This window comes from Procambarus clarkii, chromosome 32 (assembly GCF_040958095.1).
Source record: "Procambarus clarkii isolate CNS0578487 chromosome 32, FALCON_Pclarkii_2.0, whole genome shotgun sequence".
NCBI classification, from domain to species: domain Eukaryota; kingdom Metazoa; phylum Arthropoda; class Malacostraca; order Decapoda; family Cambaridae; genus Procambarus; species Procambarus clarkii.
The window spans coordinates 29,323,460-29,347,473 of record NC_091181.1 but is presented as its reverse complement, the minus strand read 5'-3'; the positions used below and the strand labels follow the sequence as shown (position 1 = coordinate 29,347,473).

The 24,014-nt window shown below is 49.8% G+C and overlaps 1 protein-coding gene across 10 annotated transcripts in view; it reads left to right on the top strand.

Annotated features, from left to right (window-relative positions):
- Positions 1 to 24,014, top strand: part of OtopLa (Otopetrin-like a) — a 417,531-nt gene that overhangs the window by 84,238 nt on the left and 309,279 nt on the right. For all 10 annotated transcript variants that reach the window (XM_069335072.1, XM_069335071.1, XM_069335068.1 and 7 more), the window contains exon 2: positions 850 to 3,757. In XM_069335072.1, coding sequence (XP_069191173.1) covers positions 1,399 to 3,757 — 2,359 coding nt within the window. In that variant the 5' untranslated portion in view covers positions 850 to 1,398. The remainder of the gene's footprint in view (positions 1 to 849; positions 3,758 to 24,014) is intronic.

Here is a 24,014-nt window from a genome sequence, read left to right as displayed (position 1 = left end):
ATCTCAATAAACATACTTGAACTCTACGTTTTTTGCGTGTTTTCTCAATAGTGGGTTATTATTTCATTGCGTAGTGCGCTATAGCACTTGGTTCTTATATGTGTTAATAACGTTACTATAATACACTTTTCTCGAGATACTCTTTATAGTGCACTTTCTGGGATGTATTTGGCGAACTTTCATCCTCTCACCTCATCCCTCATGGACTAAAACAAGTGACAAGTGTGGTGGCCGTACAGGTGTGAGTGAGTATGAGTGAGTGAATGAGACGAAGTATCATATAAGAAAATGGGCTGATATTCATTATAGATTACACGGTGGTACCTGACCCTTCCCCCCTTTCTCACCTTCCTCATCACCAGGATCACTATCCCCTCCCACTTTTCAACCCTAGCATTACCACTCCTTCCCTTTCTCATCTTCCTCAACACCAGCATAACCACCCCCTCTCCCTTTTCAACCCCAGCATTACTACCCCTCCCCTTTCTTAATACAAGCATCACCACCCCTTCCCTTTCTGACCTTCCTCAGCCTCAACATCACCACCCCTTCCCATCCTCATGACCTACTCCCCAGCGTCTTGAGTAGTGGAAGTGATGGCCACAGTATCGTGCTGGATCTAATTCAGTCGTTTACCATTTCTTTTATTTATAGGAACAATAGGTTGATATCCTGTATGATTCGCGAGAGGATACACACACACTCTCTTGGAGTTCCTATTTTGATTTCTGTTTAATTTTTACCTATTTCTGTTGATATGTTTTAGTTTAAGCTGTTGAGCTAGTGGTGATGCCTTACTGAGAGCAGAGTTGTTGTGTTTGTGACAAACCATGCCTGGTGGTGTTGCAGGGTGGCGTCACCTACGCCTGGCGGTGAAGCGCTCGCCTCAGTCGCCGCCTTCTGCAGCAGCCACCGCCTCCGCCCTTCCCCCTCCCCCTCTTCCTTCTCTCAGGGATCCGTCCTTCAGGAGCCACCAACTCTCTCTGTGGTCGAGGATATTCCTCTGGCCTCGCCCACACTCGCTCCTCTCGACGTGTTCGTGACGGGACTCAGGTGAACGCCTGCGAAGCGCCAAGTGGCCACACCTCCTGTCCGCTCACCACCTCTCCCTCGTCTAGCCTCATACACCCACACGCCAACACTAAAGCCAAAAACAGTTCAGCACCCTCCGCACCCCCGACACCTTGTGGCTGGTGTTTACCGAGCTTGCGAGAACGCCCGAGGCAGAGCCAACAAAGATTAGAGTATAAAGAGCCAAGCAAAGGGTAGCGGAGAGCTGAACAAAAAGGAGAGTTTAGGTTCCCCCAATTTGGCTTTATGTTAACGTGGGAGTGTGTTGTGGGATGATTCTTGTAAAGGCACGTGTGGAGAGGGGGGAGTCGTGACTATAGGGGAGAAATGGGGGTGGCGGAGGGCACCCAGGCAGGAGGGGGGCCACACCAAGGTAAAGAGGACGAGGAGGAGGAGGCTGTAGAGGCGGCCAGGAGGGACAGTCCAACCTCACAGCAAAGCTCTTCCTCTCTGCCCAGTTTACAGGAAAGCAGCGGGTCTCAGGAGGGCGAGACGACACCTCTTGTCGTCCAGCAGAAGCCCAAGGGCAGGGTGGAGGGGCGACGGGGCCGCAACTGGTGGGAGTGGAAGGCAGCCGAGCAGCGGAAGATGCAGAGTGGTGACGAAGGCGACGACGAACTGACCAGTTTGGAGGGCGAGACCCTCAAGAGGCGCGCCCCCCTTCCTAAGATCCGCGAGAACCTGCCTGAACCTGACGGCGAGAGTGGAGGTGTTGGCGGGGTGTTGGGTGGTTTAGGGATGGGGGGCGCGAGGGGGTCGGGCGGGGGCGTGAGTCCTAGGGTGCGCGTGACGTGGGAGGAGCGCGTCGAACCGCCACCACTACACCAGCCGCCACTCCCGCACCAGCCGCCACTCCTCCAGCAGCACCACCACTTCCCGCCCCACCACCAGCAGCCACACACGCGTCGCGCCGCGCCCGCCAGTCAGTCCGGTGCAGGGAGCGGCGCGCCCCGCTACACCGCCCCTCATGCGCCGCCCGCACCCGCGCACCCACTAGACCAGCCCAGGAAGGTCACCATCACATCCTTCAATCAACCCAAACTCACACCGATCGTTCCCCCCCTCTCAGGACCCCCCACCCCCTCCCCAGAGAAGAGGCAGCCCCTCCTCCCGGAGAAGAGGCAGGATCCCGCGCATGATACAAACCCGCCAGGCAGGACTCCTACACCTGCCTCTGGGTCACAGTTGCCCAACTCACCAGACAGAAACCTACCGACGTGTCCGGAGAAAGGGGCGCCGCTCTCGCCCGAGAACCCGCCCCCTTCAGCGCCGCCGAAGGACTTAGTGTACGCTGACGCAGGCGAGCGGAGGACACAGAGGGGCCACCCACAGCGGCTCCCGGGCCGTCAGCAGCACCAGGAGCCGCCCCAGCAACACCCGACGAAGGCCCCAGAGGCTCAGGAGGGCCTCGCGGCTGCCAGGTTTCAGCCTCGAGTCACTTCCAGTCCTCCGCGGGAGGCTCCACACGGGGGCGCGCCTGGTGATCCCGGCGCAGGCGCAGCCAGAGGCAACGGCGGTGATCCCGTGAAGCACCAGCACAAGGGTGTTGCTGCTGCTGCTGGTGGTGTCAGTGACAGGGACAGACGGAAGGCCAACAGTGTATCAGAACCACAGACTAAGTCTCAACCACAGACCAAGTCTCAACCACAGACAAAGTCTCAACCACAGACTAAGTCTCAAACAGAGACAAAGTCTCAACCGCAGACCAAGTCCGAGTCACAGACCAAGTCCGAATCACAGACCAAGTCCGAGTCACAGACCAAGTCGGTGCCAGAGAGTAAGTCCGGGCAACAGAGTTTGTCAGTATGGAAGCCACAGCCTGGAGGAGGGGCCAAGTATGGCCCTCCCGCAGCTAAGCATCCCGGGCCGCCGGAGAGGGGCAGCGGGTCCCTGGTGTGGGTGAACCTGCCCGGCGGAGGCTCCAAGCTGGAGTGGATGCCCACGCCCGCCCTCGTCACCATCAAGACCACGCCGGCGCTGCCCCCCGCCGCCCACCCCCCTCACAAGCACCATGATAGTGGGGCGGGGGCGGGGCCTGGGAGGGGTGAGAGACCTGGGGGAGGAGCCCAGCCCGCCTCGGGGGAGCGCGTGACGCGTGCGATCAGTGCTGTGCCACGTGCTAGTGACGTTGGAGTTACCCCGGGAGTGCACGAGTCTCCCCGGAGTGCGCCTTCCGGCACGCGCGTGCAGGGGGTGCTCAAGCAGCCCTCAGGCTCGCCCTCAAGCCACAGTGCCCAGTCAAAAAACGGGGTTGCTTCTGCCCCGGGCGCGACGCGTAGGCCCGAGGGCAGAGGCAAGCACGAGAGTGAGGAGGGCACGGTGCTGACGGTGGCAGGGAGGGGCAGCGGGCAGGTAGTGCGGATACGAGTGCGGCCGGAGGTGCACGCCTACCTCACGGGGCTGCCAACCACGTACATCGCCGCCAGCATCCACGCCGCCACCGCCTCCGGCCGGAGGGACAGCCACCAGGACAGCCAGAGCAGCTCCGGGTCGGCGCTGACTGGCGGGTCAGATGGCGGTGGCGAGGGCTCAACCGGTTACCACGAGCACGACTATGAGGAGGTGGTGGACGAGTACACGTTGCTGCGACGGGCCGTGGATGACCACGACCCCGACGCCTTGCAGCTCCTGGCCGCCGCCGAGGCCGCCATCAACCCCGACATCCCCGCCAGGCCTCACGACCCAGGTCAGTGCTGCCACCCACCCACTTCCCCCCCCCCCCCTGGGTGTTCCCTCGCGCTCTCCGCCCCTCGGGTCACTCTCCCGGCGCTCTGCTTCACTCCTACACGTTCACTCCCTGCTTACTTCTTCTTCTCCTGTACTCTCTGTTTGTTCCAGGTTACCCCCTGTACTCTGCAACCCTTCCCCCCTCCACTGTACTCTGCTCCCTCCTAATGTACTCTGCTCCCCCGGGCGCCTTCTTCACGCTCCACTAACTCTGGCACCTGTGCCTTACTCTGCTGTACAGGTGCCAGCTGAGTAAGAACTAACACAAGAACGTGTGCATGGTGTGGTCTCTTGTACCTCTTTGTGCACTTCATTACTAGTATCTAGAGTTCATATTTTAAACAATTATGATCTACCTATATGTATGTAACAACTGTTAACACGAAATATCCCATGTTGGCTTAAAGTGAATCCCGCTCTCTGGACCCCAAGGAAATATTAGCCTAATCCCCCTCCGGGGAGTTGCTGGGATTATTGCGTAATGGCGACGGCACGTGAATAGAAGAACAATGTACATAGCTGGCAGTGTGATCAGCCAGCCCGAGCAACAGTGTAATCACGTGACACCGCCCCTCCACCCTCTCCCTCCTAGTCCCATCTGGCACCCGAACAGCAGTGACGTGCTATATACAGTTGCCCTGTTGCGCCTTGTACTGTTGTGACAACCCGTTGCATTGGAAGGGCCGTTGTTGCTGTTGTCGGTGGGTGAGAGCAGGGAGTGGTTGACTATTAGAGCTTCAGGAATTATTTTTATATAGATCACCTTGAAGGCCAAGAGACGGGACCTCGCTCTCTTTGTACTCGCTCTCACCCACTCGCCCCACTGCCACCCAAACCCGAGTATCGATCAGCTAACCACACACCACAATGACACAAACCACGTGTCCACGCTTAACTACGGGCGTCAGCTGGCAAGGGGAACTAGGCCACAGCTGCGGCCGTGATGTACATACACGGGTTAAGAAGCAAGAAGTGCAGGTACACACACGGGTTAAGAAGCGAAGAGGTGCAGGTACACACACTCTTCACACACACGGGTTAAGAAGCGAAGAGGTGCAGGTACACACACACACGGGTTAAGAAGCGAAGAGGTGCAGGTACACACACGGGTTAAGAAGCGAAGAGGTGCAGGTACACACACTCTTCACATACACGGGTTAAGAAGCGAAGAGGTGCAGGTACACAGACTCTTCACACAGCTTCACGTGAAGAAATGGCAACACACTCGAGAATCTGTACACTAGTCAATTTAAGGTTGAAAAGAGGGAACCAAAAGTTGAAGCTCATCATCCCTTCGCAAGAACAGTTTGATGACTTCCCACACGTCTTTTTAACCCAGTATAGTTAACAATTGACATAGAACGACCAGAAAATTCAACCCATCCTCCGGCCCAAGCTAAAAATCAAATCCTGGTTGAAATAGGTTTCAGTGTCAGTACTTGACTAATACAACAGACAACCAACTGGCAGAATAAATCTTTGACACTATATATTAATAAACGTTATTCTTTCAAATGTATATAATTCTATATTGTTGGTTTTATGTGTAGTTTGGTTACATTGATTTAAGGAATGTTTACTGTACTGGCTGAGAGTGAACCTGTACTTGACGTCTCGAAACACAGGCCTGATGATTATGTTCGAACTTTTCTCGAACAGGGCTTCGCTTAATTCCTGTATTTGAGGATAGGGTTGAAAACTGCGTTTACTGAAGCATACGACTGTATACCCCCTCAGACTGACCTTCCAGGCAGTTGAGGGAAATAACAATAAGCCAGTAAGGTCCCTTGGTGCTCCAGGCTGATCTTCTAGGTAGTTGTTGGGTATAACGACCCAATAAGATCCCACTTGGTACTCCAGACTGACCTTTCAGGCAGCTGGAGTATAACAATAAGGTCCCCTGGTGCTCCAGACTGACCTTCCAGATAGCTGGAGTATAACAATAAGGTCCCCTGGTACTCCAGACTGATCTTCCAGGCAGCTGGGGGTATAACAGTAAGACAATAAGGTCCCCTGGTGCTCCAGACTGACCTTCCAGATAGCTGGAGTATAACAATAAGGTCCCCTGGTACTCCAGACTGATCTTCCAGGCAGCTGGGGGTATAACAGTAAGACAATAAGGTCCCCTGGTGCTCCAGACTGACCTTCCAGGCAGCTGGGGGTATAACAGTAAGACAATAAGGTCCCCTGGTGCTCCAGACTGACCTTCCAGACAGCTGGGGGTATAGCAATAAGCCAATAAGTTCCTCTACTAATGCCCATTTCACAAACATTTGATTTAAACCAGTCTTCAATTTCAATTTCTTTCTTTATTATGCACCCCATACTCATCCTGTGGGCGGTGGTGGAAAGGGTTACAGAGGCACCTATTGGGTTCCGGAACTGAACCATTTAGCCAAGAAAGTGACAGTCTCTTGAAGCCAGATATACAGTTTTGACAGATATTCTTGTGTGTTTAACTAGATAACAATGTCACCATCTCTGGCCTGAAGGATATTAACAGGCGCACAGATAGAAGGGGAATCGAGTGCTTTTCACATTATTATTGTGTTTAAAGGTTTAAATACGTGATTATACATACATACACACATATATGCATACATACATGCATACATACATACATACATACATACATACATACATACATACATACATACATTCATTCATTCATTCATTCATTCATTCATTCATACATACATACATACATACATACATACATACATACATACATACATACATACATACATACATACATACATATTTACTAGTTCAGTCCTGAATTTTGCATGAAGAGTCAGATTTTGCTGCCGCCCGCCATACCCGAGAATAGAATTTGTTAGTTTCACGCCATTGTGAAGGCGAGAGTCATAATATGAGCGCTGAGTTACTGCGAGGGCCCGCAGACCTCCCCTTGAAGGCCGCCTCCAAGGATTGCTTAACCACACGTCCCACACACATGGCCCGCGCCGCGGCGCTAATAGAACTTGTTGTACAGAAGCTGGGTTAAAGGACGTTGATATATGGTTGGTCATTTGTCGGTTCAGTGGTATTGGAGGTTGTTGCGCCCTGCGTCACGGGATAAGTGGACTCTCGTTGGCTAAAATAAAAATTGGATGAGTGATGTCCCAGCAGTTTCGTTTCATTTTTGTCAACTTGAACTCGGAGTTAATTATTTTCTTGTGGCTTGTGGGATTTAATTGTTTTTTTTTTTATGAAGAGTCGTTTCTTAAGAGACATTATTCTTCGTGGGGTCTGTGATTTATTGTCCAGCCGGATGTTGTTATAGAGACCGGGGTCCGGTTTTTCTCCTCTTGATTATTGACTTTTTCCCATTTTCTTTTTACGAAAACTATATATTTTTAGTTTTCTTGTATTTTCGTTTGAGCATTAGTGAAAGATTTATTTTTTCCCACGACCAATCATTGCAGTTTTCTCTACTTTGTTTTATTGGACTTTGAAAGCAATTTTCTACGGGCAGTTACATCCGCATGTATTTATAACCGCGGCTGTAGTTTGCCTGTAATTTAACTTTAATCGGCTTCAAGAGTTCTTTTACTCACCAATCCCAATCGGGCCCAGGCTTGTCTTGTGCAAGAGTGTAACTTGCTTAGCTAAATGAATTGTGGGGTTCAGTCCCTGAGCCCATTATGTGCCTCTGTAACCCTTTCCACTACCGCCCACAAGATGGGTATGGGGTGCATAATAAATGAACTAAACTAACTAACTTAACCTGACCTTGGAGCGGCCCGCAGGCCCATCACAACCCAGACTTCCTGTGGCAACTTTTCCCAATTGTCTCATGAAAACCTTTACTTTTGTATCTGCAATATTTCTCCTGTCTTGGGAGAAGATTGAAGATGTTGTTGTTATAGATTCAGCTATTCGGAACAAGTTCCAAGTAGCACGGGCTATGATGAACCCGTAGCTTACCTGGCACAGGAGTGGGGCAAGTAGCACGGGCTATAGTGAGCCCATAGTGAACTTACCTGGCACAGGAGCGGGGCAAGTAGCACGGGCTATAGTGAGCCCATAGTGAACTTACCTGGCACAGGAGCGGGGCAAGTAGCACGGGCTATGGTGAGCCCGTAGTGGACTTACCTGGCACAGGAGCGGGGCTGTGTGCGAGATTGAAGAGCCGTGACCTCATGTTGTTCATACAGTGGTCTCTTGAGTGTGCCCAATGTCCTCTTCTCTGAGCCTATTCTCCATTCCCTGCCATGTCCATGGTTCCAGCCATGGTTGGTACAGATACTACTTGTAATTACGTGCCGTTGTGGCTCGCGAACCTATAGTTAGGATCTAACTATGCCCGCAATTCTAGTTGAGTCTACAACTAGCCGTGGATGTCATTAGCAGGGAACGTTTGTTTGAGATAGTAGTTAGGACTAATAGGTCTCTAGAACCTGTAGTTAGGACTAATAGGTCTCTAGAACCTGTAGTTAGGACTAATAGGTCTCTAGAACCTGTAGTTAGGACTAATAGGTCTCTAGAACCTGTAGTTAGGACTAATAGGTCTCTAGAACCTGTAGTTAGGACTAATAGGTCTCTAGAACCTGTAGTTAGGACTAATAGGTCTCAAGAACCTGTAGTTAGGACTAATAGGTCTCTAGAACCTGTAGTTAGGACTAATAGGTCTCTAGAACCTGTAGTTAGGACTAATAGGTCTCTAGAACCTGTAGTTAGGACTAATAGGTCTCTAGAACCTGTAGTTAGGACTAATAGGTCTCTAGAACCTGTAGTTAGGACTAATAGGTCTCTAGAACCTGTAGTTAGGACTAATAGGTCTCTAGAACCTGTAGTTAGGACTAATAGGTCTCTAGAACCTGTAGTTAGGATTAATAGGTCTCTAGAACCTGTAGTTAGGACTAATAGGTCTCTAGAACCTGTAGTTAGGACTAATAGGTCTCTAGAACCTATAGTTTGGACTAATAGGTCTCTAGAACCTGTAGTTAGGATCGGTGGGTTTCCTGTGCTTGTACTCATGAACCGTAGGGCTGTAGTAAAGGTCGTTGTATTTTACGAGCGTCTAGTTAGGATTGGTTGATCTAGTTAGCCCGTAGTTAGTACAGATGAATCGCGGGGGTGGGGGGGGGGGCTGTAGTTAGAATTGGTGGGTCTAGTGAGCTTCTAGTTATGATCTTGATTCAGTTATCTGCCACAGATGATTGACAGCTGTGTACTCAGGAGCATATCTTGAGGTTATCTTGAGATGATTTCGGGGCTTTAGTGTCCCCCGCGGCCCGGTCCTCGACCAGGCCTCCACCCCCTAGGAAGCAGCCCGTGACGGCTGACTAACACCCAGGTACCTATTTTACTGCTAGGTAACAGGGGCATAGAGTGAAAGAAACTCTGCCCATTGTTTCTCGCCGGCGCCCGGGATCGAACCCGGGACCACAGGATCACAAGTCCAGTGTGCTGTCCGCTCGGCCGACCGGCTCCCTAGGGACATAGCATAGGGACGCATTTTGTGTGGGCGCGTTTAGGAGCAAATCAGTAAAAAGGGCGTGATGTCCCTGCGTGTTTTGCGTGTTGGAAAGTCAACAGGTTGTAAAATCCGCGCGCGCGCGCGTGTGTGTGTGTGTGTGTGTGTGTGTGTGTGTGTGTGTGTGTGTGTGTGTGTGTGTGTGTGTGTGTGTGTGTGTGTGTGTTTTGCGTCATGACTGTGAGGGGGGACATTAATATACATGTTATTTGTGTCACATTCACGTTCGTTTATCTGTCGGAAGAAGTTATGGCCGCGATGCTGTGTCACGGAGTACGTCTGTGACACGTCTGTCTGTGGCGGAAGTTTAGGCTTTGTGGAGGGCAGCAGCTGTGCTGGGTCAGGTGGGGGGGGGGGGGTCACTCCATCCACCGGGGGCGCTGGCAGGAAGGACCCCCCTGGGGCTTGTAGGGGGGAGGGGTCCCTGGGGCTGGGTGTCCCTGGTCGTAACTAATGAATGAAGTCCATTTGATACTCGCTTCCGGCGTACTTACCTATATGTGCCGGCCTAGATGTGCGCACAGGGCCGAGTGCGCACCCCTCCCCCCCCCCCCGTACCCTCCCCCCTCTCGACCATCAGTATTTCAGTGAAGTTACTAATTCTCTCGTTGTTCGTATCATATTTTTCCTGTATAGCTGTGTATCAGTGGCATAGTGCAGGTGAGGCCTGCAGGGGGCATGGTAACTTACACCACGTGTGTGGGTATTTATTATTTAGGTCTGCAGAATCGAGTTATTAGCTCTTGGACCCTTTCTAAGAAATTTATTTTTCCTCTTTTATGTCTACTGCATATATTTTACACATGCATAAACACACACACACACACACACACACACACACACACACACACACACACACACACACACACACACACACACACACACACACACACACACACACACGCACACACACACACACACACACACACACACACACACACACACACACACACACACACACACACACACACACACACGCACACACACACACACACACACACACACACACACACACACACACACACTGTGTGTGTGTGTGTGCTCTCGTCTCATTCTACTTCCTAGGATCTTGTTTCTCATTGCTACCGCTGCCGTGGAGAGTGGTGGTGGTGGGGAGGGAGGAGGGGGCAGAGGAGGAAGGGTAGGGGGGGGAGCAGGAGGGAGAACTTCCGACCTTCAGGTGGGCGGATGGAAGCGCCCCGCCCACTCCACCCACGCTCACATAACCATAACACACTCTGTTAACCCACATTCACTCCGTCTACACTCACTCTCCCGCACCCTCCTCCAAATTACTCATGTTTCTCCCCTATCACTCCACCCCCCCCTTTTTTTTTGGGGGGGGGGGGCGTTACTAACAGGCTCTTTACCCATACGCACTTCACCCACTCAATCCGCACTCTTCTCACTCCACCCACACGTACTCATTCCACCTACAGTACAGGCACTCAATCCACCATCATGAGCCATGCACATATACTTTCCATCCACACACACACACACACACACACACACACACACACACACACACACACACACACACACACACACACACACACACACACACACACACACACACACACACACACAGCTTGAGGCTTCAAGAAGACCTGGACAAGCTGCAGGAATGGTCGAACAAATGATTGTTAGAGTTTAAGCAAATGTAATGTAATGAAGATAGGGGTAGGAAGCAGGAGACCAGATACAAGGTATCATCTGGGAGATGAAATACTTCAAGAGTCAGAGAGAGAGAGAAAGACCTGGGGGTTGATATCACGCCAGACCTGTCCCCTGAAGCTCATATCAAGAGGATAACATCAGCAGCATATGCCAGGTTGGCTAACATAAGAACGGCCTTTAGAAACTTGTGTAAGGAATCTTTCAGAACATTATACACCACATATGTCAGACCAATCCTGGAGTATGCGGCTCCAGCATGGAGTCCATATCTAGTCAAGCATAAGACTAAACTGGAAAAGGTTCAAAGGTTTGCCACCAGACTAGTACCCGAGCTGAGAGGTATGAGCTATGAGGAGAGACTACGGGAATTAAACCTCACTTCGTTGGAAGACAGAAGAGTTAGGGGGGACATGATCACCACATTCAAGGTTCTCAAGGGAATCGACAAGGTTCATAAAGACAGGCTATTTAACACAAGGGGCACACGCACTAGGGGACACAGGTGGAAACTGAGTGCCCAAATGAGCCACAGAGATATTAGAAAGAACTTTTTTAGTGTCAGAGTGGTTGACAAATGGAATACATTAGGAAGTAATGTGGTGGAGGCTGACTCCATACACAGTTTCAAGTGTAGATATGATAGAGCCCAATAGGCTCAGGAACCTGTACACCTGTTGATTGACGGTTGAGAGGCGGGACCAAAGAGCCTGAGCTCAACCCCCGCAAGCACAACTAGGTGAGTACAACTAGGTGAGTACACACCCTCACCCACTCCAGCCACAGGACGAGGGGTAGACAGCAGTATGAGAGCAAACCCGGACAGAGCCCTTGGATTAGACATAATTACAAGTGTGTCACGGGACAGACACATTAATATGCCAACACCGGCGACGTACACAAAGCTGGCCAACACTGACGCAGCCTTTACGACCCGTGGCCACGGAAACCTACAGTAAGTTGCGCACTACCTACGTTAGACCAATATTAAAATATGAAGCGCCAGTGCGGAATTCACTCGTAGAAAAGCACGTAACGCCAATAGACAGAGCCCTAGAGATTTATTAAATGGTCACTACCTTACATTATTAATAAAAGCATTGACAAAGTCGGGAAGATAAATGCCTAGCACGAACAGAGGCAGAACAAAAGGAAGAGGGTGGAAACTAGAAACCCGGATGAACCACAGGGATGTTGCAATAAATAAAGAGCAGTATTGAACGGAATCTTGAGTTATCAAATAAGGCCCTTAAAAGTGTCATTAGACGAGAACTCTTGGATGAATTTGAAGAAAGCAGAACTGTGCAAACTGGAACTAGCAGGTCCATTGTTTATCACGATGAAATGTGCCAAGTAAAACATGTGTATGGGGCAAGTAACAACATCAGCAGACTAACAAACGTTGTCACAGCTCCAATAAGACTTGGCTACAAGTATCTCTGGCAGTTCGGCTTGTGTAGGGATCTAGAGGAAGTAAAGTGCGAAGTGTGTGGACAAAGACAGGGACACACACGCGAACACTGTATCTTGAACTAGTAAAATTCAGGCATTTAGAGATAAATCTAAACTCACGTTGTATGAAATGGCAAACCATCTTATTATTTATTGTTTATAAATGATTTTATTACCAAGGATAAAATACCTGAAATTCTTGCACTGAATCCATATCTAGGTTCCACTAGATAAACGACATATGAGATTAAGAAACAAGTAGTGTATTGTGAAGACTAATAATAAGCAGCTTCCCTGTGACTCTGTAATATCTCCATTGCTCAAACAATTATGAATTAGCCTCAAGACCTACCATTGATGTATAATGATTTACTGCAATTATATAGCACTTGAAATAGAACATTCTCTGTAACTAGCTGACATTATAATTATAAGGTATGAAGGATAGATGAAATTGTTAATGTAATAATGTCCGTTGAGGTCTGATCTTTTGTGCGCTCTGTAATCCGTTTTGCGCTACCGCTCACAAGATGGGTATGGGGTGCACAATAAACTAGCCGCCTCCGGCGGCAACAATCAGACAATAAATGCCAGGAGGTACTTCTCCAGTGTAATACCAGGCAGCTATAAGGTTAGGTAGTAGACACGAGAACATTACAAAAGACGAGTGACAGGAAGGTGGACTCCAGGAACTGAAGCTCGCCCCTACGAGCACATATAGGTGAGTACTCATACAAAATCTATTAGTGTCAGAAGAGCAAACAATAGAATGTTATAATAAGAGAAATGGTGGAGGCAGATTAGGTCCACATCTATGCGCATATGTTGGCATAACAGCCCATAAGAGGCCAGAACCTGTATACCAGTCACTTGAAGGTTGGGAGGCGGCGGTACTGAAGAGCTGAAGCCCAACCCTAACTAGGACAAAATTATCGGAGACAAAGTTAACAATCGACAGTCTGTTATGCACAGATGGAAACTACAACGAGAGAGAATACGGGTGATGGGAGACCACAGGAGGAAGGAGAGACCACAGGAAGAAGGAGAGACCACAGGTGGAAGGAGAGACCACAGGTGGAAGGAGAGACCATAGGTAGAAGGAGTAGGGTGAGTGAGAGGAGGAGGAGGAAGTGGAGGTCGTCTCTATTCACAGCTTCAAATATACACACAACAGAGCCCGCGAGGGTCGAGCCAAAGCCGCACACAGCCGACTGCTATAAGACACCCGGCTGTCTGCTGCAGGAGCCCCAGCATAGCACCAGCTGGTTCAGAGGCGGGGCCCTGGAACTGGCACTCGTATTTCCTCGCTGAATCTCGCACATACGTTAGTGAACACACACAAGACAGAAGCAAGGGTCAGTGTGGCAGCTGTTCAAAGTGAACCTCGGACCAATATAGCAGCTTTATACGCCGGCTGAGGGAGGTGGAGGGGGGTCGTGGGGAATCCATGATAGTGGGGGTGGAGGAGGGTTGAGTGGGGAAAGGAGGGAGGGAGAAGAAGGGAGGATCAAGGGGGTAAGGAGGAAGGGTAGGGGAGAGAGGCAGGGGTGAGAAGTGTGGGGTGTAGCAGCTTGGGGAGATGGACATGTTGTGTCTGCATACCATGCAGGGAGGGAAGTACAGGCTCTCCCCGTCTCCTCAAGAGTATCTCTTGTGCTCCTTCCCGTCTCCTGAAAAACATCTCACCTGGTCCTCCCGTCACTGGCTGACCGCCACAGGAGACCATAGCCCACCTACGGCTCCATGCTGTACTTCTGAAGTACTGCTTAAAGAAAAGCCCTCCAGCTCGGTGTGGAGACACCGCCAGGACCCCCCCCCCCCTGGAGAGTGTATGGTGAGGACCCCCTAGAGAGTGCATGGTGAGGACCCCCTGGAGAGTGCATGGTGAGGACCCCCCCCTGGAGAGTATATGGTGAGGACCCCCTCCCTGGAGAGTGCATGGTGAGGACCCCCCCCCCTGGAGAGTGTATGGTGAGGACCCCCTAGAGAGTGCATGGTGAGGACCCCCTGGAGAGTGCATAGTGAGGACCCCCTGGAGAGTGCATGGTGAGGACCCCCTCCCTGGAGAGTATGGTGAGGACCCCCTCCCTGGAGAGTGCATGGTGAGGACCCCCTGGAGAGTACATGGTGAGGACCCCCTCCCTGGTGAGTGCATAGTGAGGACCCCACTGGAGAGTACATGGTGAGGACCCCCTCCCTGGAGAGTGTATGGTGAGGACCCCCTCCCTGGAGAGTGCATGGTGAGGACCCCTCCCTGGAGAGTGCATGGTAAGGACCCCCTGGAGAGTGCATGGTGAGGAAACCCCCTGGAGAGTGCATGGTGAGGACCCCTTGGAGAGTGCATGGTGAGGACCCCCCTGGAGAGTGCATGGTGAGGACCCCCTCCCTGGAGAGTGCATGGTGAGGACCCCCTCCCTGGAGAGTGCATGGTGAGGACCCCCTGGAGAGTGCATGGTGAGGAAACCCCCCACTGGAGAGTGCATGGTGAGGACCCCCTCCCTGGAGAGTGCATGTTGAGGAGCCGTTGGTGGAGTGGGGGGGTTGCTTCTAACATTGGTTAGTTGGTCATCAGCGGGAGAATATGGAACAGTGAACAAGGTTCTGGGGGTTGGATCCCGAGTATAAGCCGGACGCGCAAGTCAGCACTGTGACTGTGTATATATACATTACCGTACATCATCGATGTGGCAGTGTGTTTTACGGACGAAGCCCACTCTGACAAGTTTTGGAATAAATGTATAGGCAGTTTGGCTCCCAGAATGTTGACGGGTTTGTTAGATGACGCTACAGACGCCAAATCTCTCTGACTAACGCCTGATTTGTTTACAAATACCTGATGTTTTGACCGACACGCGAGTTTCTGGCGAGATCTGGCATCACTCGCGAGATTCTGCTTGATTGCTGTCATCTTGTGGCAGAGCTGTCATCTTGTGGCAGAGCTGTCATCTTGTGGCAGAGCTGTCATCTTGTGGCAGAGCTGTCATCTTGTGGCAGAGCTGTCATCTTGTGGCAGAGCTGTCATCTTGTGGCAGAGCTGTCATCTTGTGGCAGAGCTGTCATCTTGTGGCAGAGCTGTCATCTTGTGGCAGAGCTGTCATAAGTTTGATAGATAAACATCTTCCCCTTGATGTGTTTATGGGATGGTTCAGTATGATCCTAGGCTTTGCATGCTATGTTATTCTCACGCTGCTTTTCCTCTACTCTTCTAATTCCTCTATATTCATTCCTCACTCATCCGTTTATATTGTAATTCCTTGAATTTTGCTCTCGATGCAATTCTTCCGCGTGTCTTTGCTTTCCTTGCGAAGATCCTTGTTTATCGTCTTGTTTCTCTAGTCACTGCTTTTCACACTATGGGAAAAGCAGTGACTAGAGTGGCTATGGTGACTATGGCTTCTCTGATTGAAAATTGAAATTGAAATAAGTTTATTGAGGTAAAATACACACAAAGGGATGAGGTAGCTCAAGCTATCCTCACCCCGTTCAGTACATCGTGTTAATACATACATAGACACACATCACAAACAATAAACGTATTACCGAACATTCTGAGAGATAAACATCTACATTTCTCCGATTAGTTTATCAGTATTGGGCTAATACTATTAGTTGGGTGTTGTGTGGTGGTGTATGGGGTTGTGGATCATGGTTATCTTGAGGTTATCTTGAGATGATTTCGGGGCTTTTAGTGTCCCCGCGGCCCGGTCCTCGACCAGGCCTCCACCCCCAGGAAGCAGCCCGTGACAGCTGACTAACACCCAGGTACCTATTTACTGCTAGGTAACAGGGGCATAGGGTGAAAGAAACTCTGCCCATTGTTTCTCGCCGGCGCCTGGGATCGAACCCAGGACCACAGGATCACAAGTCCAGCGTGCTGTCCGCTGGCACCTTTCCTGTATATCTTCTGTCGCCTCGTGCGTGTGTGCGCGCGCGCCTGCCTCTATCCTTACCCAAATAATATACCTTGTTTTTTGAGGGGGACCGTCAGAAAAATTGTGGCCGAGAGCCAGGATATTGAGAGGATGCGCCCTTATCCCAACCCCGGCCCCTGGCCCCTGGGGTCCCTAGAGGAGCCGGTGGTTGGGGAAAGTGGGGGGGGGGGGGTAAGTGGTCTATCCTTCACCTGTCTGTCCGCTCTCTTTACATCCGGACGAGGTAGGGCAGGAGCGGCCCAGGTGATTAACGTAGGTCTCCGGAGACGTAGGTCAAGTCTCTCACCCCACCACTTCTCTCCCCCCCACCACCTCTCTCCCCACCACAACAAAGATGGCAGAGAACGGGGAAGATTTTATTTCTGTGCTATATAGCTATCAAACTTCCAGCGTAACACATCAAAATATATGTGATAAACATTATTGTGTATTTCTGGCACCCAGCACAATAGTGACACACCCACCCTCTACACACCTGACACCCAGCATAATAGTGACACAACCTCCCTCTACACACCTGACACCCACACACCTGACACCCAGCAGCATAGTGACACACCCTCCCTCTACACACCTGACACCCACACACCTGACACCCAGCAGCATAGTGACACACCCTCCCTCTACACACCTGACACCCACACACCTGACACCCAGCAGCATAGTGACACACCCTCCCTCTACACACCTGACACCCACACACCTGACACCCAGCAGCATAGTGACACAACCTCCCTCTACACACCTGACACCCAGCAGCATAGTGACACAACCTCAGCTCCCGCTACATAAGCGAAATGTTCTGAAATATATACACAAAGCTGGATATATATAGCGAAAGTAAAAATATCTAAATTAAAACTAATTATATACAATAAAACCAATGTGTCAACAACTGAGGCGTCATTTTAACACTGATCCATGACTACAAACTGATGTTAAACGCTATTAACATCACAACATTACGGAGGAGGAAGGTGGAAAGTTGTCGTAAGGGCCAAGACGATGAGGCCGTAAGGGCCAACAACACTAAGTTCAATATGAACTTGAAGAAATGTTCAAAGGTTTGGTGTTGGAAACATGGCGACGTGTCGGGGGGAGACGATGACAATCCCGATCATAAGGAACCTCCGTTATGACAAGAGACAACATGAGAGGACATGCTAGAGGTCTACAGAGACAATGGATTCAACTCTGGAATGTTTAGATCCAGGAAAGAGGCAGTTAAATACTGACTGGGGTATGTGACTGCAGATATGTGGGAGACGCTATACTGAGTAATCTTACACTGTGACGTTCCAGGCCTTGACCGGGTAAATACGTGAGTGGGAGCGTGAGTGGGAGTGGGAGCGTGAGTGGGAGCGTGAGTGGGAGTGGGAGCGTAAGTGGGAGTGGGAGCGTGAGTGGGAGCGTGAGTGAGAGCGTGAGTGAGAGCGTGAGTGGGAGCGTGAGTGGGAGCGTGAGTAGGAGCGGGTCGATGCTAACGAGAGCTGCCTCTCGGAGCTCGATCAACCTTCTGCAGACTCCCATATGTGTGTGTGTGTCCTTATGAGGATACATCAGCAGCGCCTCGATCCGGGACCCGGCACGCGGCTGGTGACACTTAAACAGTGCCTCAGGCCAGGCAAGGAGAGGCGCTGGTGACACACTCACGACGTCGTCAAGACACACTACAAGCTGGCGGTTGTTGACACCTTCAGAAGACGTGGTTTTGGTCCTCGTATTCAGAAATAAGACATATATCTGATGCAATTCTTAAAGAGATCTTTACATCTTGCTTATAACTTATGTCGATAGCCATTGTTGGGTTATCTTGAGATGATTTCGGGGCTTAGCGTCCCCGCGGCCCGGTCCTCGACCAGGCCCTCCTTTTTTGTTACACCCCCTCAGGAAACAGCCTGTAGCAGCTGTCTAACTCCCAGGTACCTATTTACTGCTAGGTAACAGGTGCATCAGGGTGAAAGAAACTCTGCCCACTTGTTTCCGCCTCCACCGGGGATCGAACCCGGAATCTGAGGCCTACGAATCTGAAGCGCTGTCCACTCAGCTGTCAGGCCCCTAAGTAGATTTGGTAGTCACCGCTGCCAAATCACTATTGCCAGTCACTTATATGTAATCACTGTCTAGGTAGTTACAGCCAGGTAATCACTACCAGATGAACAAATCCACAAGGGCCGTGACGAGGGTTCGAACCTACGTCCAAGAGCATCCCAGACGCTGCCTTAATCGACTGAGCCACGACATGGTAAAAGAAACTCAGTCGATTAAGGCAGCGTCTGGGATCCTCTCGGACGTAGGTTCGAACCCTCGTCACGGCCCTTGTGGATTTGTTCATTTGATGCATCACGCTATTGTGGTTTGTGTGTAATCACTACCAGGCAGGAGGAGGAGGAGGAGATGGTGTAGGGGTTTATGTGTAGCGACACTATCACCAGGAGTCTCTGTAGGACCCCTTCTTAGACGATGAGGGCGAGTGTGCTTGATGGGGGAGGGTGTATTGTGGGGTTGGTGTATTGTGTGGTGGGGGGAGGGTGTATTGTGTGGGGAGGGAGGGTATGCAGACATTGATTTATTAAAATACTTTTGGCCCCCAGCAGCGAGGTCACGGCGCTGCATAAATACAATAATATAATGGAATCGATTCACCGTTCGACGCTTTATGCCTCGAAATGCCTCGTGTCCTGAAGGTTCCTGCAACCCGTCCTCGACTCGAGATCATTACATGCAGCGGTCGACCCCACAGACGCATTCATAAATTTTAACATGCTGTTCATTCAAAACGAGAATTTTCTCAAATATAAATTAATATTATAATATATTAGCATATTGTGCATATATAGGCATAGGTTAGGTTAGGTTAGATGTTTAGGTTCTTTTGGCGATTATTTGTATTTGTAGTACGTGGGTGAAGCATTTATAGCGTTGTGATTCGAACAAAATTCGTCAGTGAAGCACTTGTTCCGGATATGTTCGAACGTCAGCAGTTGTGAGTCGTGTGTAAACCGCCTTTCATTCATAAACAGGGGGTTTGGCGGGTGCATGGAATCACTTTTGGATCTTTGTTTGGAGGACGGGCTGCACGACTCACAACTAATTACGTTCGAACACTTCCGGAGTGCTTCACTGATGAATTTTTGTTCGAACCACAACGCTGTAAACAGCCCGTCCTCCAAACAAAGATCCAAAAGTGATTCCATGCACCCGCCAAACCCCCTGTTTATGAATGAAAAGCGGTTTACACACGACTCACAACTGCTGACGTTCGAACATATCCGGAACAAGTGCTTCACTGACGAATTTTGTTCGAATCACAACGCTATAAATGCTTCACCCACGTACTACAAATACAAATAATCGCCAACAGAACCTAAACACCTAACCTAACCTATGCCTATATATGCACAATATGCTAATATATTATAATATTAATTTATATTTGAGAAAATTCTCTTTTTGAATGAACAGCATGTTAATTAAAATTTATGAATGCGTCTGTGGGGGCGACCGCTGGATGTAATGGACTTGAGTCGAGGACGGGTTGCTATAGCTGTATGGGCCCCTCTGCGGTTTCTAAACACATGCTGCCTGGTGTTATACTTCTCTTCCTCTTCCGTGTACTTCACAAGTCTCTGATTGATTATTTTTTCGAATATTTTGCCTGGTACTTCGAGGAGAGAAATTGGTCTCTAATTTTCAGTTTGGGTTGGGGGTTTACCTGGCTTGGGGATTAATCTGATTGTGCCATTCTTGATGTGGGGAATAGTCCAGATGCAAGAGCTACATTTACTATACTTGTGTATAGTACTAGTATAGTCACTCGTATAGTATAATATAGTCCCGTCAAACATATACACCACTGTGGTGCACTTGTTTGAGTGACAGGATAGGGTTGGGGGGGGGGGGATTAGCATGTGAGGGAGGAGGGGGGGGGGGGGAGGAAGGTCAAGAAGAGGGGGTGGGGGTGGAAGTAGAGGGGTATCGAGTATGCAGAACTGTGGTGAGTTAAAGTGGTGGGTGGGCAGGCGGTGTGGTCAGTGGTGGGGGTGGTGCTCATGGTGGAGTGGTGCTTATGATGGAGGGGTGGTGAGGTGAGTGCTTGTGGTGGCGATGTGTGGTTGTGGTGGTGACGTGGGAGTGTATGTAGTGGCGGAGGTGCGTAGTGTGGTGGTGGTGCTAATGTATTATAATATATTAGCATATTGTGTATATATATAGACATAGAATAGGTTAGGTCAGGTGTTTAGGTTCTGTTGGCGATTATTTGTATTTGTAGTACGTGGGTGAATGCTCCGAGACATTCCTATGCCAGCCCCCAAGCCTGTGGTTGTCATCGTGACTACCGGTGTATGGGGGGGTGTTCATGACTCGTGTGGACTCCTCACTAAGCTTGCGTCACATGTGTTTTACAACTGTGGCATTGGTAAATCTGCTGTAGTCTGCTTTGATTTACAACTGTGTACGGTAAGATTATGTTCCGGTGGCCTGTTGGGGATTTCTGCGCAGTGGGAATATTCCCAAGCCTGCTGCGGTGCATGTGTGTGCGTGTATGTACCTGTGTACCCTTACCTTTGTACCGTAAAGCAGACACCAACGGTGCAGTTCTTGACTTAGGTCTCTGTAAATCTTCTGCGTGGTTTACCTTTGTATTGTCTTACTCTGTGATAGAGTTTAGCATTTTAATGTCCATTTTAATGATGAGGTAGTGATGGTGGTGGTGATGATATTGGTGATGAGTCGCTCCGTACTTCCTCTCCTGCTTCCTCTACACCCCCAGCAACTGCTGCTACTGCCACTGCCATGTTGCTGGCCGGGAACCTGTGGTTTCGTTAGTGGTTGAGGGTGGTGATGGTGGTGGTGGTAAGGCTGGTGGTGATGGTGGTGGAGGGGCTAGTGGTGATGGTGGTGGTGGAGGGATTATTGGTGGTGATGGTGGTGGTGAAGCTTGGTAGTGGTGGCGGCGGTGCACTTGCCTAAAGAGGAACTGGCCATTCGTGCCGCCCACTGCCGCCTCACCACCGCCCCGCGCCCACCACCACCCCGCGCCCACCACCACCCCGCGCCCACCACCACCCCGCACCCACCACCATCCCCGCCCACCACCACCCCGCGCCCACCACCACCCCGCGCCCACCACCATCCCCCCACACACCACTATTCCTTTATATATATATATATATATATATATATATATATATATATATATATATATATATATATATATATATATATATATATATATTTCATTCTCACTCTTTAACTATGATAATTATTGTGGTTGAACATGGATGGCGATGGAGCAGCTTTCTCAGGTGTGCAGGCCAGCTACTGCCCTTGTTGAGTCATCAATACTGCACATGAGGCAATTATTGATACCTTTTATGAATCGGGTAATTGATGAACTAAAGACACTTATACCTAGTATTTATCTTCCCTAAGACAATTACTGGATTGTAGGCGCATAATTATATAACTTAAAGCACATATGAAGCTCTTTGTAATGTAATTATAGACCTTAAAGCACATAGGATGTTCTTTGTAAGGTAATTATAGGACTTACATTTGATGCCTTTTGTTAGGTATTTATAGGACTTAAAGCACATAGGACGCCATTTGTAAAGTAATTATACTACTTAAAGCACATTGGACGCCATTTGTAAAGTAATTATAGGACTTAAAGCACATAGGACGCCATTTGTAAAGTAATTATAGGACTTAAAGCACATAGGATACCCCCCCCCCCCTTTGTAAGGTAATTGGCCTTTGTGAGCCTAATAATTCATGGACTTTACAAGGCTACGTAATAAATGTTCTTCAACTTACATTAATTAAAACACTGTGTTTGATCCCAGAGAGCCGAGGCCCCGGGGAGGCTGAGGCAGGTATTGGACTCCGAGTCACATAGCGGCTGGAAACACTTGTACCAAAATGCAACTTTAACATTGATCTGGGGAAATAGGGCAGTGGTTAGGTTGCAGGGAGAGAGAGGGAGAGTTGATGGCGCGGTGACAGACAGGGTGACAGGCAGGGTGACAAGAGTACATGGTAGGGGACGCCGACAAGCGGGTCTAGGGAGAGGAATTGGGGAAGAGGGAAAGGACGTGGAAGGGGAATATGGACAATACATTGTTGGTTTAGATATGAAGGCTCCCTGTGTGTTGTCAGAAACACTTCCCCTGCAGTCACTGATACTGCACTTCTCTCTCTCTCTCTCTCTCTCGTCTGATGAGGTCACGGGAAACACGCGGAAAGAGAGATAAGAGTGTGAGGGGGGAGGGGGAAGGGAAGGAAAGAGGGAGAAAAAGAGTGAGAAAAGAGAGAAAGAGATATGAAAGAGAGGAAAGTGGGGCAGAGACATGATTGCCGGCCGAGTAGAGGGCGGGAGTGATAGCTGGATCAGGGAACCTAAATTGGAAGGGGAGACGACCTCATGAAAACAAATACGAAGCAAGTACAAAAACAGAAAGAGAGAGCAGAGGCATTTTAAGGAGAAATGTTAAATAATAGAGAGAGAGAGAGAGAGAGAGAGAGAGAGAGAGAGAGAGAGAGAGAGAGAGAGAGGAGGAAATGGAAGGTGGGAAGAGAAGTCCCATAACATGACCGTAATGGAAGGAGTCAATTTATATGATAAATTAGTCCATATAAATCAGAGAAGGGATTTACGCGACGGCAAAGGATGAGCGGAAACATAGATTAGGGCTGTTAGTGTTGATTGAAGTGAGGAGATGTAAATAGGGAGAACTAGTGGTAGATGATCATACAGTAGTTAGTGATTAGTAATAGTGGCTGAGAGGGAAGGTGGAATATTGGTGGCAGTTGATGGGACAATAGGTGGGGATATTGGTGGCAGTTGATGGGACAGTAGGTGGGATATTGGTGGCAGTTGATGGGACAGTAGGTGGGATATTGGTGGCAGTTGACGGGACAGTAGGTGGGATATTGGTGGCAGTTGATGGGACAATAGGTGGGGATATTGGTGGCAGTTGACGGGACAGTAGGTGGGATATTGGTGGCAGTTGACGGGACAGTAGGTGGGATATTGGTGGCAGTTGATGGGACAATAGGTGGGGATATTGGTGGCAGTTGATGGGACAATAGGTGGGGATATTGGTGGCAGTTGATGGGACAGTAGGTGGGATATTGGTGGCAGTTGATGGGACAGTAGGTGGGATATTGGTGGCAGTTGATGGGACAGTAGGTGGGATATTGGTGGCAGTTGACGGGACAGTAGGTGGGATATTGGTGGCAGTTGATGGGACAATAGGTGGGGATATTGGTGGCAGTTGACGGGACAGTAGGTGGGATATTGGTGGCAGTTGATGGGACAATAGGTGGGGATATTGGTGGCAGTTGATGGGACAGTAGGTGGGATATTGGTGGCAGTTGATGGGACAGTAGGCGGGATATTGGTGGCAGTTGATGGGACAGTAGGTGGGATATTGGTGGCAGTTGGCAGGGTATAGAAACCCGAAGACTGATAACCTGTCTTACTCTTCTCCATTGTCTCCACAGACAATACATTCCACTTGGTTTTCAACTCGCGGCTTGTCTTACAAAAATCTTCCGATTGCTTTGGGTGGGATCTTGGGCTGCAAGGAGGGAAGTTGGTGCTAAGACATGGTCCTAAAGGAACGGAGGTGTGTGTGTGTGGATGTGTGGGCGCGCGGCAAGAGCGC